General features: G+C 49.4%; 1 protein-coding gene across 1 annotated transcript in view; it reads left to right on the plus strand.

Annotated features, from left to right (window-relative positions):
• The window catches only part of GALNT17 (polypeptide N-acetylgalactosaminyltransferase 17), a 448,716-nt gene that overhangs the window by 341,092 nt on the left and 93,349 nt on the right, over positions 1 to 14,275 (plus strand). The window contains exon 6 of the mRNA XM_067705964.1: positions 12,860 to 12,977. Coding sequence (XP_067562065.1) covers positions 12,860 to 12,977 — 118 coding nt within the window. The remainder of the gene's footprint in view (positions 1 to 12,859; positions 12,978 to 14,275) is intronic.

Below are 14,275 nucleotides of genomic sequence, written 5' to 3' on the forward strand. Positions count from 1 at the left end.
ACCCTTCTAGGTTCTCAGCTGAGGACCGCCACCCCATAATAAAAAGACAGATTAATAGGAGAAAAACAAACATCTGTTTAATAACCTGTATGCCTTGGGTATTCATGGAGATAACCAAGAACACTGAGTAATTCCCAGAAATGGCCAAAGCCACCACCTGAAATACCATCTCCAGCTAAAGACAAAAGAAGATGTTGGGGAGCAGGGAGGCCTGTTGATGGAAGGTGAACAAGAAAAGCACAGTAGGCAAAGGTAAGGTTTGTTACGTAGATTTAAGCTGGTGTCTCCTCCATTGGGGAGAGTTTATAGAGACTTAGGGTCATCCTTTTCTTCCTGGTGCAGAGAGGGAGACACCCTTACAAATGGAGATTTCCTTTCTGAATGTAAACTTCTCTTTCAAAAGAGTTACTTTTAGATTTTTCAGAGCTTCTCCTAAGTCTGCTGTTTCTTAAAAATAACCAGCTCAAGATAATTCTGTGCCAAAGAGGCGTATTTTGGGGTGGCACATTCTGCTGCCCTTCACTTTCTTTTATAGAACAACACGTGTGTCGAGAGCCTGATGCCATTTTCAAGTGTACGGCCCAAAGCATTTATCAAATTTGTTCTTACATCAGCTCTGGAAGCTGCAGCAGGACTGTTATCCCCCTTTAACGGATGAGAAAGAGGCTCATCTATCTTCCAAGTCTTTCCCTCCCCTGAGGCCCTTATCTATCCTTCTCCAAGTTCCCTTCCGGCCACTCGCCAGGTAGGTACCAAGTTGCTCCACGTGGCATCTGGATTTCCCTCCAGGGCTCCCGTTCTAGAACAGAATTCGGCAAAATTTTTCTGTAAAGGGACAAATAGTCAATATTTTTAAGCTTTAGGATCCAAGACACACTAAATCAAAGCTATTATGTAGGTACTTTTGAACAAGAGTGAAAACCAACTTCCACAAATATTTTACTGGTGAAATTCAAAATATAATAATAACGAGTTCAATTTTTTGGAGTCCGGGTCTGCTAATGAGGAACACTGAATTTTTGCTGGGGGAGGGGTAGCCTTTTGCTTCACTGAGATTCAAAGCAAGTGCTTCCATCTTCAAATGGATTATAAATGTTCGTCTGTGAAAAATGTTCTTAGCTCTCTGTCTGGACAGAAACAGCCAGAACCTTGCTCTGGACCTTTCTTCTTTTTCTCTTCCCCAAACATTCACTGAATCTATGTTTCATCTCACAAGATAGCATATGTCATATATATATATATATATATATATATATATATGCGCCATATATATCGATGGCTGATAACTACTTAATGTGTTACCACTTCTTCTGAAACTTGATGCTTTTACAGAAATAGCCTTCAAAGGATACTTTGCAAATCGGTTTCTCAAAGCCTAAAGAAACTATGATTAGCAAAGAGCAAAAGTGTTATGCTGAGAAAATTATTTATAGGAAACGTCTTGCTGCAGAGTTTTGTTAGGGTCTCTGTTTTAATAAATCCAGCCCAGGCGAATCAGTGAGCCAAGGAAAGGCGTTTGGGACCGGCAACTTCAATCCCCACTGACACTTTCTGCATCTGTGAAAAATCGCACTGCAGAGAGATGAGCGCTGCCTTTATCCTTCACAAGGAAAGGCTCTTAATACCCAGACAGTTCACTCCCCAATCTGGAGGAAGTTGTTTCAGCATGAATTATCTTTTCAGCAACAAAAGGGAACGTGTTACCTCTATTTAACAGGCGAAGCGCTGGCCTTTGGGCCCTATTTTCTGGTGGGATATTTGTGTGCTGGATCCAGCATTTGATGTTTTAGAAAGGCAGCGGTACTTACCCTTTAGGTATTTATATGTATAGCAGAGGCAAATGGAGCTCTGAGTATTAAATAACTGTACTGTGCGAGTTGAGAATTCTATGAGAGCCAGCCAGCTCCTTCCCCCAAATTGTATTTTTACTGTTCAGCGGCTGCAAGTTCCCAGGAATCTTCAAAGTAGGACCACTTACTTTACCCAGTGCGAGAGCTCTTAGCTGCTGCCGGTGTTCAGTGATCTCGTCTGGGAGGCAGCAGGATACCTAGGACGCTGTGGGATCAGACACCACCAGGTTGCTCCTAGCTCCGAACTTATTTGCATGTGTCTGCCCTTGGACAGTTCACTTAACCTCTAGCCTCAGTTTCCTTGGCTGGAAAGTGGGACTAATAACTACCAAGTAGAGCTGCTTTGAGGATTAGGTGTAATTATGAATTATACTCCTGCAGCGCCAGATGCATCTGCAACAGGGCACTGCTGGCCTGGGTGACGCAGTGCCTGCTGAGTTCTCCTCTCCCGTCCCTGCCCTGTCTTTTGGTCACTTTAGCAAACCAGTGTCTGTGCCAGAGGGTGACTGAGGAGGGTGACATCCACATCAGGAACTTGTGTTTATTAGGAAATGGTGTAAAAGAACTCATGGTGTGTGATGTTATAATAAAATGCACTGAAATCAGTGCATTTTTGATTAACCAAGCTACTTATTGCTGAAAAACGTGATGGGACCCCCAAAATACCCAGTGCTGGCTGGGCTCTGAGAACGGGATTTGCAGAAATTCATGCAAAGACAGCTCCAGGGATGGCAATGAGTTGTCTATGTTTTTCTTACAAATGGGGCCTTGGTGTTAGAAGATTCTCAGCTAACAGGCCTGGTTATTAGCTGAGGCAGAGCTGGGACCAAGGAAAATGGCAGGGGTTGAATCTGAGGACAAAGAAAGGCAGTTTGGCCCAAAGAAAAGAGAAGAGAGAAAACAGGGTAAGCTCCGGACCCCTGACTCCTGAACCATCAGCTAGACATGCCTTTGGAGATGTGGCCACTGGGCTGGCAGTGGTTGGGGGCAGTTGGGAGCTCCAAGAGCGGCAGGAGGTAAGAGGTGGGCAGGGCAAAGCAAGGGGCAGGCAGACACTCCAGCCCCTGTAGCCACCGTGGTGACCTAGACAGCCAGCCACGCTGTGACACACACACACCCCAGTGCCCCGGTAAGAGCCGTCACTGAAAAGGGGAGGAGGGAAGACCCTTCCCGATGGGGGCTTTGTTCTGAAGACAGCTCATCACCGTGTCCACACGCCACAGATCCACAGTCTCCGTTTCTAGCTCCTTCTTTCCCCTGCACCCCTGGAGTCTGCTCTTTCCACTCCAACAGCCTTGCTGACGCATACAGATGCAGACATATAGATACATAGCTGTAACTCCATAGCTTCAACCAGAAATCGTTTTTACTGAGGAACACCAAGAACTAGTGCTTGCTTTACTTCCCCACTAGGACGATCTCTTAGTGTGTTTTTATCTCCTCAAGTGCTTGCTACATAGTCTAACAAAGGCATCCTCCATTGCCTGGTGATGCTTGTTGACCAGATGAACAAGTGCACAAATTAGCAGCCACACTTGACCCCTACTCAGAGCCCTTCTGTGCCGTGCGGATAAGGCGTTGAGTTGAACAAGTGCCAGGAGCAGCAAGGAGGTGGGATCTCACGCATTTTCTCCTTGACCCCACAGGCTGAGGCACAGACTGACCCTGACCTCAGGGCTGAGAGGAGGTGACCTCTGGACGGGCTGGGCCATCTGCGGGGCTAAGCGTCCTTCACCCGTCACTGCGAGTTGGACAGGCATTTCTCTTGGGCCACTGTGACTGCCCCACTCTCTTCCCTGGGTGTTTTCATACACCCACCCCTGATACCGACCTCAGACTTCACACCTTTATACCATGTTGTGTACTAGACTTCCTTATTTCTCTTTCCTCCTAGAACTCAGGCTTCCTTCGCTGCCTGTCTCGTTCTAGACCCAAAATATTTCCTGGAGGGACACCATTTGCCGGGATACTCCCTCACCAGCTTCTTCCCTCTGTTCCCCTCCCCCTCAGTCCTTCATCCCTCTGCTTTTCTTTCAAGTTCTTGATAACACCTCACACGTGTTGAGTACATTGTCCTGCACGGAGACCATGTGTTTTCATCACCTCATCAGATTCTAACCACAGTCCTATAAGGTGTCCAGGGCAGAGTCTCATGCCCGGTTTACTGATGAGGAGACTGTCACAGAAGGTTGGACACCACCCAGCAGGACGTTTAGATTAATATGCTTTCCCTGAGCCCTGGGGCCGTGTGTCCTCACCCATCCTAGAGTGAGCACCTTGGTGTTTGCGCCATTTATCCCAGATTGTGAAAATGTGGTGTTTGGGCTAAAACTGGAAGCATCTTGGGATGGTATCTCCAGAGTGTTAGAAAATAGTTTCCATGAATAGAAGGTAAGGATGGAGATAGAACCACCCCTGCAGTCTCCTGCCCTCTGTTTACCGGCACCTGGGAAATTTGGGTTCCCATTTATAATGTAATGTACAATCAAAGGAAGCTTAAGAATTATTATCACCAGTTCCACATTTTTTTATTGTGGTAAAATACATATACAATTTACCATTTTACATGTATAACTCAGTGGCATTTAGTACATTCATAATATTTTGCAACCATCACCACTATTTACTTCCAGAATATTTTCCTCCAAATGGGAACCCTGTACCCATTAAACAGTCACTCCCTACTGTCCCCTCCCCACTGCCATGTTACAACGTGTCTCAGAACTGTCATCCATTGTACAGGTGGACCATGTACATTTTGTTTATCCATGCATCCATTGGGCTCAGCCTTTTGGCTCCTGTGAAAGATGCTGCTGTGAACATGCATGTACAAGTTGTTGTTGGAATACCTCTTGTCAGTTATTTTTGAGCGTATACCTAGGAATGTAGCTGGAGCGGAGAGGGCAAGAAGAAACTCGGAAACACAGGCTGTCCGGATGGAGCCTTGGAGGCTGTTGTGAGACCCTGACTTTTACTCTGAAGGAAATGGGGAATCATGGGAGGGTTTCCAGCAGACGCATAGCCTGATCTGACTTGTGTTTCAATAGATCATTGAGAGTTGGCTGCAAGAGAGCGGGGTGAAAGCCAGTTGGGAGCCATGGTGGTAATCCAGGCAATATGATGATGATGGTTCAGATTACATGGTGGCAGTGAAGATGGTGAGAGGTTCTCAGATCCCAGACGTATTTTGAAGGTAGAGCCATAAGAATTTCTGACCGGTTGGCCCCAAAGCCAACACCAAGGTTTTCACCCCAACATTTGGAAGAATGGAGTTGACATTACGTAAGATAGAAAAGATAGGTGGGATGGGTTTGAGTGGAAGGAAGGTTAACGATTCCTTTCCAACTGTGTCTGAGGGATCCCTTAGACATAATGAGCCATTGGATGTACCGGTCTGCAGTTCAGAGGAAAGATTCAGACTGGAGTGTGAATTTGGAAACTATTGGCATATAAATGCTACTGAAAGCCAAGAAAGCAAACATGATCACCAAGGAATGAATGCAGATGGAGAAGAAAAGAGATCCAAGGGCTCTGCCCTGGAGTCCTTCTACCCTGAACATCAGAAAGCAAAGGCAGAGTCAAGAAGGAAGATTGAAAGGGGCGCGTCCACGAAGACAGCCGGGCACGGAGAGCCTGCTTCCAGGGAAAGGGAATGGTCTGCTGTATCAGATGCAGCTAGGAGGGCACACGTGACGAGGACTGAGAATTGGCCATTGGATTTAGGATGAGTTGTCTCTGACCTTGACAAATGCACTTGCCGTGGAGTGGTGAGGGTGAGAGCCTGGTTGAGTGGCTTAGAAGAGAACTGCAGAGAAAATTGGAGACATCAGGTGTTCACAGCTCTTTAATTTAATTAATTCATTCATTTATTTTTGGCTGCATTGGGTCTTCGTTGCTGTGTGCAGGCTTTCTCTAGTTGCGGAGAGCAGGGGCTACTCTTCATTGTGGTGCGCGGGCTTCTCATTGCCGTGGCTTCTCTTGTTGCGGAGCATGGGCTCTAGGTGCGCAGGCTTCAGTAGTTGTGGCTCGTGGGCTCAGTAGTTGTGGCTCACGGGCTCTAGAGCACAGGCTCAGTAGTTGTGGCACACGGACTTAGTTGCTCCGCGGCATGGGGGATCTTCCCGAACCCGGGCTCAAACCCGTGTCCCCTGCATCGGCAGGCGGATTCTTAACCACTGCACCACCAGGGAAGCCACTACACAGCTCTTTAAAGGGGCTTTGCTGTAAGGGGGGAGCAAAAAATGAGGAGAGGCAGCTGTAAGGGAAGTGGGTCAAGAGGGGAATTGTCGACTGTGAGCTGCTAGGAATGAGCCCACCCAGGACGGAAGATGATAATGTACAGTGTTGTTCTAACACGTACTCAGGGTTTTTAAATTCAGATATGGTGAGGACAACAGAATATTGCCATTAAAAAGATAGTTTGTTACCCACAGTTTCCAAGAGAAGGAGGCCTGCCATGCCACACAGGGCCATCCGGGGAAGCACCTGGGGCAGTTAGGAGGAGAAGAAGTGAGGAGAAGGCAAGGGCCCAAGTCTTTACTGTGGTTTCTTCCAGAAGAAATGGGCGAGGCAGCGTAAGCAGCTGATCTGGCTTAGGATCGGCTAGTTGGAACATTTTGGGGTGTAGGGGGCTGTCTCCAGTTATCTGGTTCCTGGCCCTGGGATGATCAGGGTAGAGGGCTGTTGCTTCCTGGAGTGTAAAGACCAGGTAGAGGAGGTGACTGGGGTGGGCTCTGGGCTGGTTAGTTTGCATAGGAGAGGCATCCTCTCCAGCTGGTTTCTTGCTGTCTCTAAGAATTGGCGAGCCCTGGGAGGGGCAGTCTCTCCCCAGTCAACAAGGCCCCGAGTGTCAAAGCACCAAGAATACAGAAAATAAGAATAGATTTTAACACAGGTGAATAGATATTTAATACAGGGGTATTCAGGGGAGGGGGGATGGCTGAAGTGAGGTCCTCGAGCAGCAAGAGAGGATGGGTGGAGAGGTTGGCCTCAGCTAAGAGCATGGACAGTTCAATTACAGCAAAAGGGAGGCAGGAGGGTGACGGGGCCCACTAAGTGGGTGGACGAGGGAGGTGGGGACATTCGCTTTTGTTTGCTGCTTTCTTAGGGAAGTGGGAAGGAACGTGGCTGCTTGAGAGGGAGGAGGTCGTGTGGGAGGTTTGCGGAGGAAGGAGAAGCTGGGGCAGAGTCTCCTAGGAGAGTCAGGCTGGAGTGACTCGGGCCCCGGAGCAGGATTGTAGGACACCACTGAGGACCCACTGGACACACACAGCCCTGAATTTAAAGCCAAATCAGAGTTGCACTTATCAGCATCAGGGTTCTGCCAACAAAGCAAAGTGGGAATGGGGAAGCCGGGGCGCTCTTACAATAAGCAACCATGGCTTTGAGCTTGGCGGGTGGGAAAAACACAAGAGAAGGGGTTCCACTGTCAAGGTGGCAGCGCCAGTGGACTGCAGGTCCCAGTGGGGTGGATCCGGTGAACTTGAGGAGGTGAACTGGAACGATAGCGGCTGGATGACAGAGTTGAGAGCTTATGGCCAGAGAGCACAGATGAATTTATTGTTTTCTTATTTTTGTCAAGGTATATTTTCTGTAAGACATATATCTTTGTTTTTTGCAACAGAAAAGATAAATATGTTTTGAGAGGTGGTTAGGATTTGGGCAGACGGAGGTGGTCCTGTGGAGGACATTTCTGGAGAAGGACGTCCAGACATAGGTTGGGACACGTTTCCCGAACAATGAATTGCCCAGTGTGGTCAAGCCATGGGCAGGCATGCTAAGAACTTTATTTAACTCAGGAGAGAGTAGGGAGCCAGTGAAGGGCTTTGAGGGTGGACACATCTAGAACACAGGTGGGCCCTTTGTCACCAACGAGGAGAGGAAGCAGTGACATTGACAAAGCTCTGCATATCCGGGTGGAAATTCCTGGGCCTGCCGCCCTGTCCTCTCCTGTCTCTCCCTCCCTTTCCCCTCTCTCTCAGCTGGAACCGTCGTGTATGTTGCCTACATTCTCTGGAACAGCAACAATAAAAGCGATTATTTTTAATTTCCGTTCTTCTCCTCCGTAATGGAGCTATTAGACTTTGGCAGATCCCTTAATATGATTATCCTTTTTGAATGATTTCGAACTGAAATGTTTGTGCTGATGGTGGTAATCGCAGTGGAGTTTGAAGAACGAGGCTGTAGGCTCGCGCTCCAGGAGCTCGTGACCCCGAAGTACCATCAGCTGTGGTTTGATGGGCAGGTGAGGATGAAACCTTGGAGGGGAAGTGGGGCCCCGGTGGGCTCTTGGTTCTGCCTGTAAGGACGGGTCTGGCTAACCACGCCACCAGTGCAGTGGGTCCCAGATAGGCCAGGTGGAGGCTTTCTGTTGGAGACCTGCTTCTCCCGAGCAGTGAGGACAGCTGTCCATCATCAGTCCAGAATTCAGAGCAGTCATCCAGCAACCCTCGCTGGCCCAGCCAGGGGTGAGCATACGCCTTTTAATTAGTCTCCACATCGACCAGGGATACATCAGTCACCTGCTTGAACCTTGCCCCGCTCCCAGCACAGTGGGGCAGCCTCGGAGCCCTGCTGTTTGCAAGACTGGGTTCTTGACTTAGCAGGGAAGCCGTCTCCTCGGGGCTGGTCTCCCAGGCTGCTTCCAGTCCCTCCTCTGCACCATCCCTGTCAAGCTTGGCCTCATTAGAGTGCCAAGATGGGTACCAGCGCCCAGGCACCCTCTTGACATGGTGGCAGGTGTTTGACCGTGGCCTTTAGGGGACCTTTCCACATGCCACCAACAGCAGTAATGATCACATGCTCATTCCACATCTTCGTTGCGTGAGGACCAGCCTCCTGCCCTTGATCTTTGGGTTCTGACAGCCCGCCAGGATGCAGACAGCAGCCTGCTTGTCTGTGACCTCTTTGTGGGGCCTCGTGACAGCTGGGTGGCTGCTGTGGCCTAACTTCACTGAGGAGGCACTAGGGGACCTCACCGTCCTGTCGTGGGGAATCCTAGGGCTTCTGCTGTGGGACCTGCTGGAATACGCTGAATACAGCTGTGAGCAGCAGGTAGAGGACCCAGGGTGACTCATACTGTGAATCCATCTCTCCTCGCCACCGCAACCAAACGATGTCATCCGGATAAAGCCAGTTACATGAAGAGATCAGGCTGCGTGATGGCGAAAGATGTTTCCTAAAGGGCGATCTGAGAGGTATCGGGAAGGAAGAAGCGGCCTGTGTCCTTGACAGTGAAAGTCCTGTGCCTTGAATCCTTCCCTCCTTCTCTCCCTCTCCTTCCCTCCTTCTTTGTTCATCCCTCCCTCCCTCCCCTAGCAAACGCACACTGTCCTGCTGCCCTTGGCTTCTGGTTCAGGTCAGCTAGTTTGTCCCTGGGGCATCACGGGGCCCTTCCCCACCAGGGGCGGTCACCAGATCTGTTACACTCATTCATTCACTCAATAGTATCTAGCTCTGTGTCAGCAAGGCACTCACTCCTGGGAATACAACGAGAACTTAGGGGGATAACTTCTCTGCTCTTGGAGACCTGGCAGTTCAAGAGGGAGATGGCTCTACAGGCTGCTTCTGCTGGTACAAACACAAATTCCTAAGTCCCGTCTCTGTAAGTCTGGTTCCATGGTCTGGGCTGCACCCAGGAATCTGCATTTTCTAAGGAGCCCTCCGGGTGATGCTGGTGTAGGTGGATCCTGAACCAATCTCAGAGAAACATGCTTTTCAGCCATGGGGCTGTGCCCAGAGCCACCCCTTCGAGAGTGTTTGTTGACTGCTGTGCCCTGTGATTCTGACTGCCCTGCTTGCCCTCGAGGGGTTAGAAAGCACAGCGTCTTAGAGCAGGATCTTATTACGCATGCGTGTTAGCATTGGGAATTTTCAGACCTTGAGTTTAGGGGTTGGAGAGACTGTTCTGACTTCTCAGAATTTCTTGATGTGCTCAGCAATGGCTCTCTAGAAAACTGAGGTGACACCAGCACTGGCTCCCGTTCCCCCTTCTCTGCAGACTCCCGCCCTCCCAGGACCACATGTCCCGTCTCCAAGCACACACGTCACTGGCATTTCTCCATCACTCGAGTGACCCCGGCTTATAACTCTCCCAGAGTGAATCTTCCCTGAAGTTTGCCTCTTCTGGCTGTGTGATAAAACATGCACCCTCCCCCGGATCATAAGGAGAGGGTGGGGGAGATGGCACGTGTCATAAGAACAGAAACCTGTCTAATACGGGTTAAGTCAAGGAGGACAGATCGGGCTTCCCTGGTGGCACAGTGGTTGGGAATCTGCCTACCAATGCAGGGGACACGGGTTCGAGGCCTGGTCCAGGAGGGTCCCACATGCCCCGGAGCAACTGGGCCCATGGTGCCACAACTACTGAGCCTGCGCTCTGGAGCCCTTGAGCCACAACTGCTGAGCCCGCTGTGGCACAACTACTGAAGCCCACGCGCCTGGAGCCCGTGCTTCGCAACAAGAGAAACCACCACAATGAGAAGCCTGCGCACCCCAACGAAGGGTAGCCCCCGCTCGCCGCAACTAGAGAAAGCCCACACGCAGCAATGAAGACCCAACGCAGCCAAAAATAAATAAAATTTAAAATAAATAAATAAAAGGAGGACAGATCGCAAAGACCCAGGGGGCTCGCACATGACCCGGGGCAGAGAGCGGAGCCAGGCCTGTCAGCAGGCGGGCAGCCGAAGACACCAGGCCGCCCCCCATCCCGTGGTCTCACACCTCCACAGTGCATCTGCCTCCCTCTGCTCAGCCATCCTTGTACAGGGACCACCGGAGCTGCCCCCAGATGGCAGCCTGAGCCCTACAGATGGATGAGACCATCTAGTTCTAGCTCCTAGCACTGTCTCGATCCCAAGTTTCGGGAAAAACATAATCTGATTGACCCCGTTTGGGATCTGTGCTAACTCCTGGTTCAGTTAACTGAGATAAGAGTTGGGTTCACATAGTGCTTTTGCAAGCAAGGGGTCAGCTGCTTCTCTCAGAGGGACCAAAGGCTGCAGGAAATGACTGACGGTGAAGTGGTTGCCGTCCTGGCGTAACTGGTACAGCTGCCCCAGTAGAGGGCAGTGTCCTGTGTCCATAGGTGGGATTGGTGTGAGCTTCCGGGAGAAACGCGGAGGGCAGAGGAGCCTTGTTTATTGAGCCCCTGCTCTCTGCACTGAGCTCATTGCATATCTTTTCACAGCGATACTCCACAGAGAGTTAACTGGGATCCAGGAGGGTCCATTAACTTCACACAAGTACACTTTCCCATGGCAGCACCCATGTTCATCAAACTAGGTCCGTTCAACTCTGAACACTCACCTTTCCAGTGAGTCCCACTGCTGCCGCACCACGTGGGCACCGAGAGGGGTCAAAAATCTGGACGTTAAGGACAAAGTCAAGCTCAGGATCTGGAGGAGCGGACGAAGATCGAACGTTGAGGTCTACAGTTCAGCTCAGGAGCCTCCCACCGGAGAGCTTCCCGGCGGCCCCAGTGGAGTTTCACGGGGCCTCCCGCATGAGACGTCTGTTTCGCCCGGGAAAGCATCTGAACAGCATTTCTGGCGTTTGGCAGTCTGGGCGTTTGCCGGCTCCTTCACGAAGCCATTTCTGAAGAGTGCAGTGAAGCAGAAAGGCTAAAATGAAGGGCTTTGCAGTTGGCTGGGTCCTGACCTCTACTCTATGATTCATGCCAGGTCGCGAGCTCTCCGCGGGCTTCGGCTGGAGAGGTCCTACCTCCTTCACACGACCATGGATGTTTTTAAGTGAGAGAGTGTGTGAAATGTGCTTTGCCTTTATGCTTGAGTTGTAGTAATGACTCGATAAATGGCTGCGATAATCATAGTAATAATAATAACTTAGTTGCTTGAACGCAGGAAGTATGTCGTGTGTTTCTTTACCCCCTACGGCACCAGTAAAATGCCTTAGAGGCGGCTTCTTCTCCTCCCCCTCCTTCAAGTGAGATACAATTGACACATAACACTGTGTAAGTTTAAAGTATACAGCATGTTGACTTGATCTCTGTATTGCAATAAGATAACCACCGTAGCATTAGCTAACGCCCCTAACAGGTCACATAATTATCGTTTCTTTTTGTGATGAGAATATTTAAGATCTACTCTCTTGGCAACTTTGAAGTATATAAATACTGTATTTTTTTTTAATATTTTATTTATTTAGGCTGCATGGGGTCATAGTTGTGGCACAGAGGATCTTTTAGTTGCGGCATGAAGGCTCTTAGTTGTGGCATGTATGTGGGATCTAGTTCCGCAAACCCAGGCCCCCTGCATTGGGAGTGCGGAGGCTTACCCACTGGACCACCAGGGAAGTCCAGTATTCTTTTTACTTTTTATAATAAATTTATTTATTAATTTATTTATTTTTGGCTGCATTGGGTCTTCGTTGCTGCGCACAGGCTTTCTCTAGTTGAGACGAGCGGGGGCTTCTCTTCATTGCAGTGCGCAGGTCTCTCACGGCGGTGGCCTCTCCCGTTGCACGGGCTCCAGGCGCACGGGCTTCAGTAGCTGTGGCTCACGGGCTCCAGAACGCAGCCCCAGCAGTTGTGGCGCACAGGCCCAGCCACTCCGTGGCATGTGCGATCCTCCGGGACCAGGGGTCAAACCTGTGTCCCCTGCGTGGGCAGGTGGACTCCCAACCACTGCGCCACCAGGGAAACCCCAAGTCCAGTATTCTCAACGATAATCACAGTGCTGTGCATTAGATCCCCAGAACTTGTTTATCTTCTAACTGCAACTTTAGACCCTTTGACCAACATCTCCCCAATTCCTCCACCCCCCAGCCTTTGGTAACCACCAATCTACTCGTTGTTTCTATGATTTGACTTTTTTAGATTCCACATATAAGAGAGTTCTACAGTATTTGTCTTTCTCTGACTTGTTCCACTCAGCATAACGCCCTCAAGGTCCATCTGTGTTGTTGCAAATGTCAGGATTTCCTTTTCTCGCGGCTGAGTAATATTCGCATGTACGTATCACATGACTGTTGCCTCTTTCTCCCTCCCGCAGAACGCCAGCCATGATTGGCTGCTCGTTTGTGGTCAACAGGAAGTTCTTTGGTGAAATTGGTCTTCTGGACCCTGGGATGGATGTGTATGGAGGAGAAAATATCGAACTTGGAATCAAGGTTTGTGTCATGGCATCCTTTCCTCTTAGTCTGTTTGTGTTTGTGAGTAGAACTGCCTGGTCATTTTTGCTGTGTATTTGAAGCTTCTTTAGCTGGTGAATGACAGAATCCTTCATCCCACTTCTGTTCCTAAAGATGTTCCAGCAGGGTTGTCACCCCTCCTCAGACTGGGGGAGACCTGGCCTTCGCCCCTCGAAAGGTTGAACAATTTTTTCATGCCTGGGCGACCCAATCTGGACATTAGCTAGAGAATTTGGTCCCCACTCCCATCCAGTTTCACTCTCTCCTTAAATTTTTCTTAAAATTAAATCATCTCCTTAAATTAGAATTTACATGCTACATGTTTTGACTATTCATGTACATCATAGAGTCATAAGATGCCAGAGGAGAGAAGGACCATGTTCTGTGGGACTCTCCCATTTCTCAGAAATGCTTCTACGGAGGATAATGGGAGTGGGGAGAGGAAGAAGACACAGAATGGCCTCTTGCTGGCCCCCCATTCAGATCCGCTCCACTGCTGGATATTTCAGACACTGGGTATTGCTTAAGATTCTGTTTGAAAGATGAAGTTCACCGTAAACAAAAAAGTTGGACAAATTGATGCATTCCAACCTCTTCACTTTAGTGAATGAACCCGAATGAGGGGTGTGGATGGGGGACACCTGGTAACCGCTTAACTGGTACGTCCTCCTCCATACCGCAAAGAGGGGGGTCCTGGGGGATGATGCCCAGCTGGGGTCTCTGTGTCCCCACTGCTCCCTGTCCTGAGCTTGTGCATTCCTGAGCCCCTGGGAAGTAGGCTTTTTGGAAACGACTCAGGACACAACTGTAAGGTTTAAGTTTATTGAATTTCTTCCTCCTTCCGCTGCTGGAATCTCCTTCTTGTTCTAGCCAGGCAAGTACCCAGTACCTAGTGCAAGTACCCCAGTCAAAGCCTGCTCTCTGTGTCAGATTTCACTCGTTATCCCTAACTGCTCAGGACCTTTAAGACACTGCACTGCCCCCTCCTCTACACTTGAGCCCCCTTCGTGGAATGGAAGGCTTCATGTCCTCATGATGTAATGAACGTCCAGGCTGCAGAAGCAAAGAGGATGGTGGAGACCTTCCCTGGATCCTAAAATCACTCCCTTTTGGAGACTGCAGACTCTTGCTGTGTTTTCGGTTCCAGGCTGGGTTCTTTCCTAAGTGGAATTTACATAAGATTTCTTTGAAAGTCGAGCAATTAAAAAGCCCATGAATATGTTACCCTAGCTAATATACTTGGCATTTACCCATTTGAAATTTAATTGAAGGAAAAA

This window comes from Pseudorca crassidens, chromosome 15 (assembly GCF_039906515.1).
Source record: "Pseudorca crassidens isolate mPseCra1 chromosome 15, mPseCra1.hap1, whole genome shotgun sequence".
Taxonomy (NCBI): Eukaryota; Metazoa; Chordata; class Mammalia; order Artiodactyla; family Delphinidae; genus Pseudorca; species Pseudorca crassidens.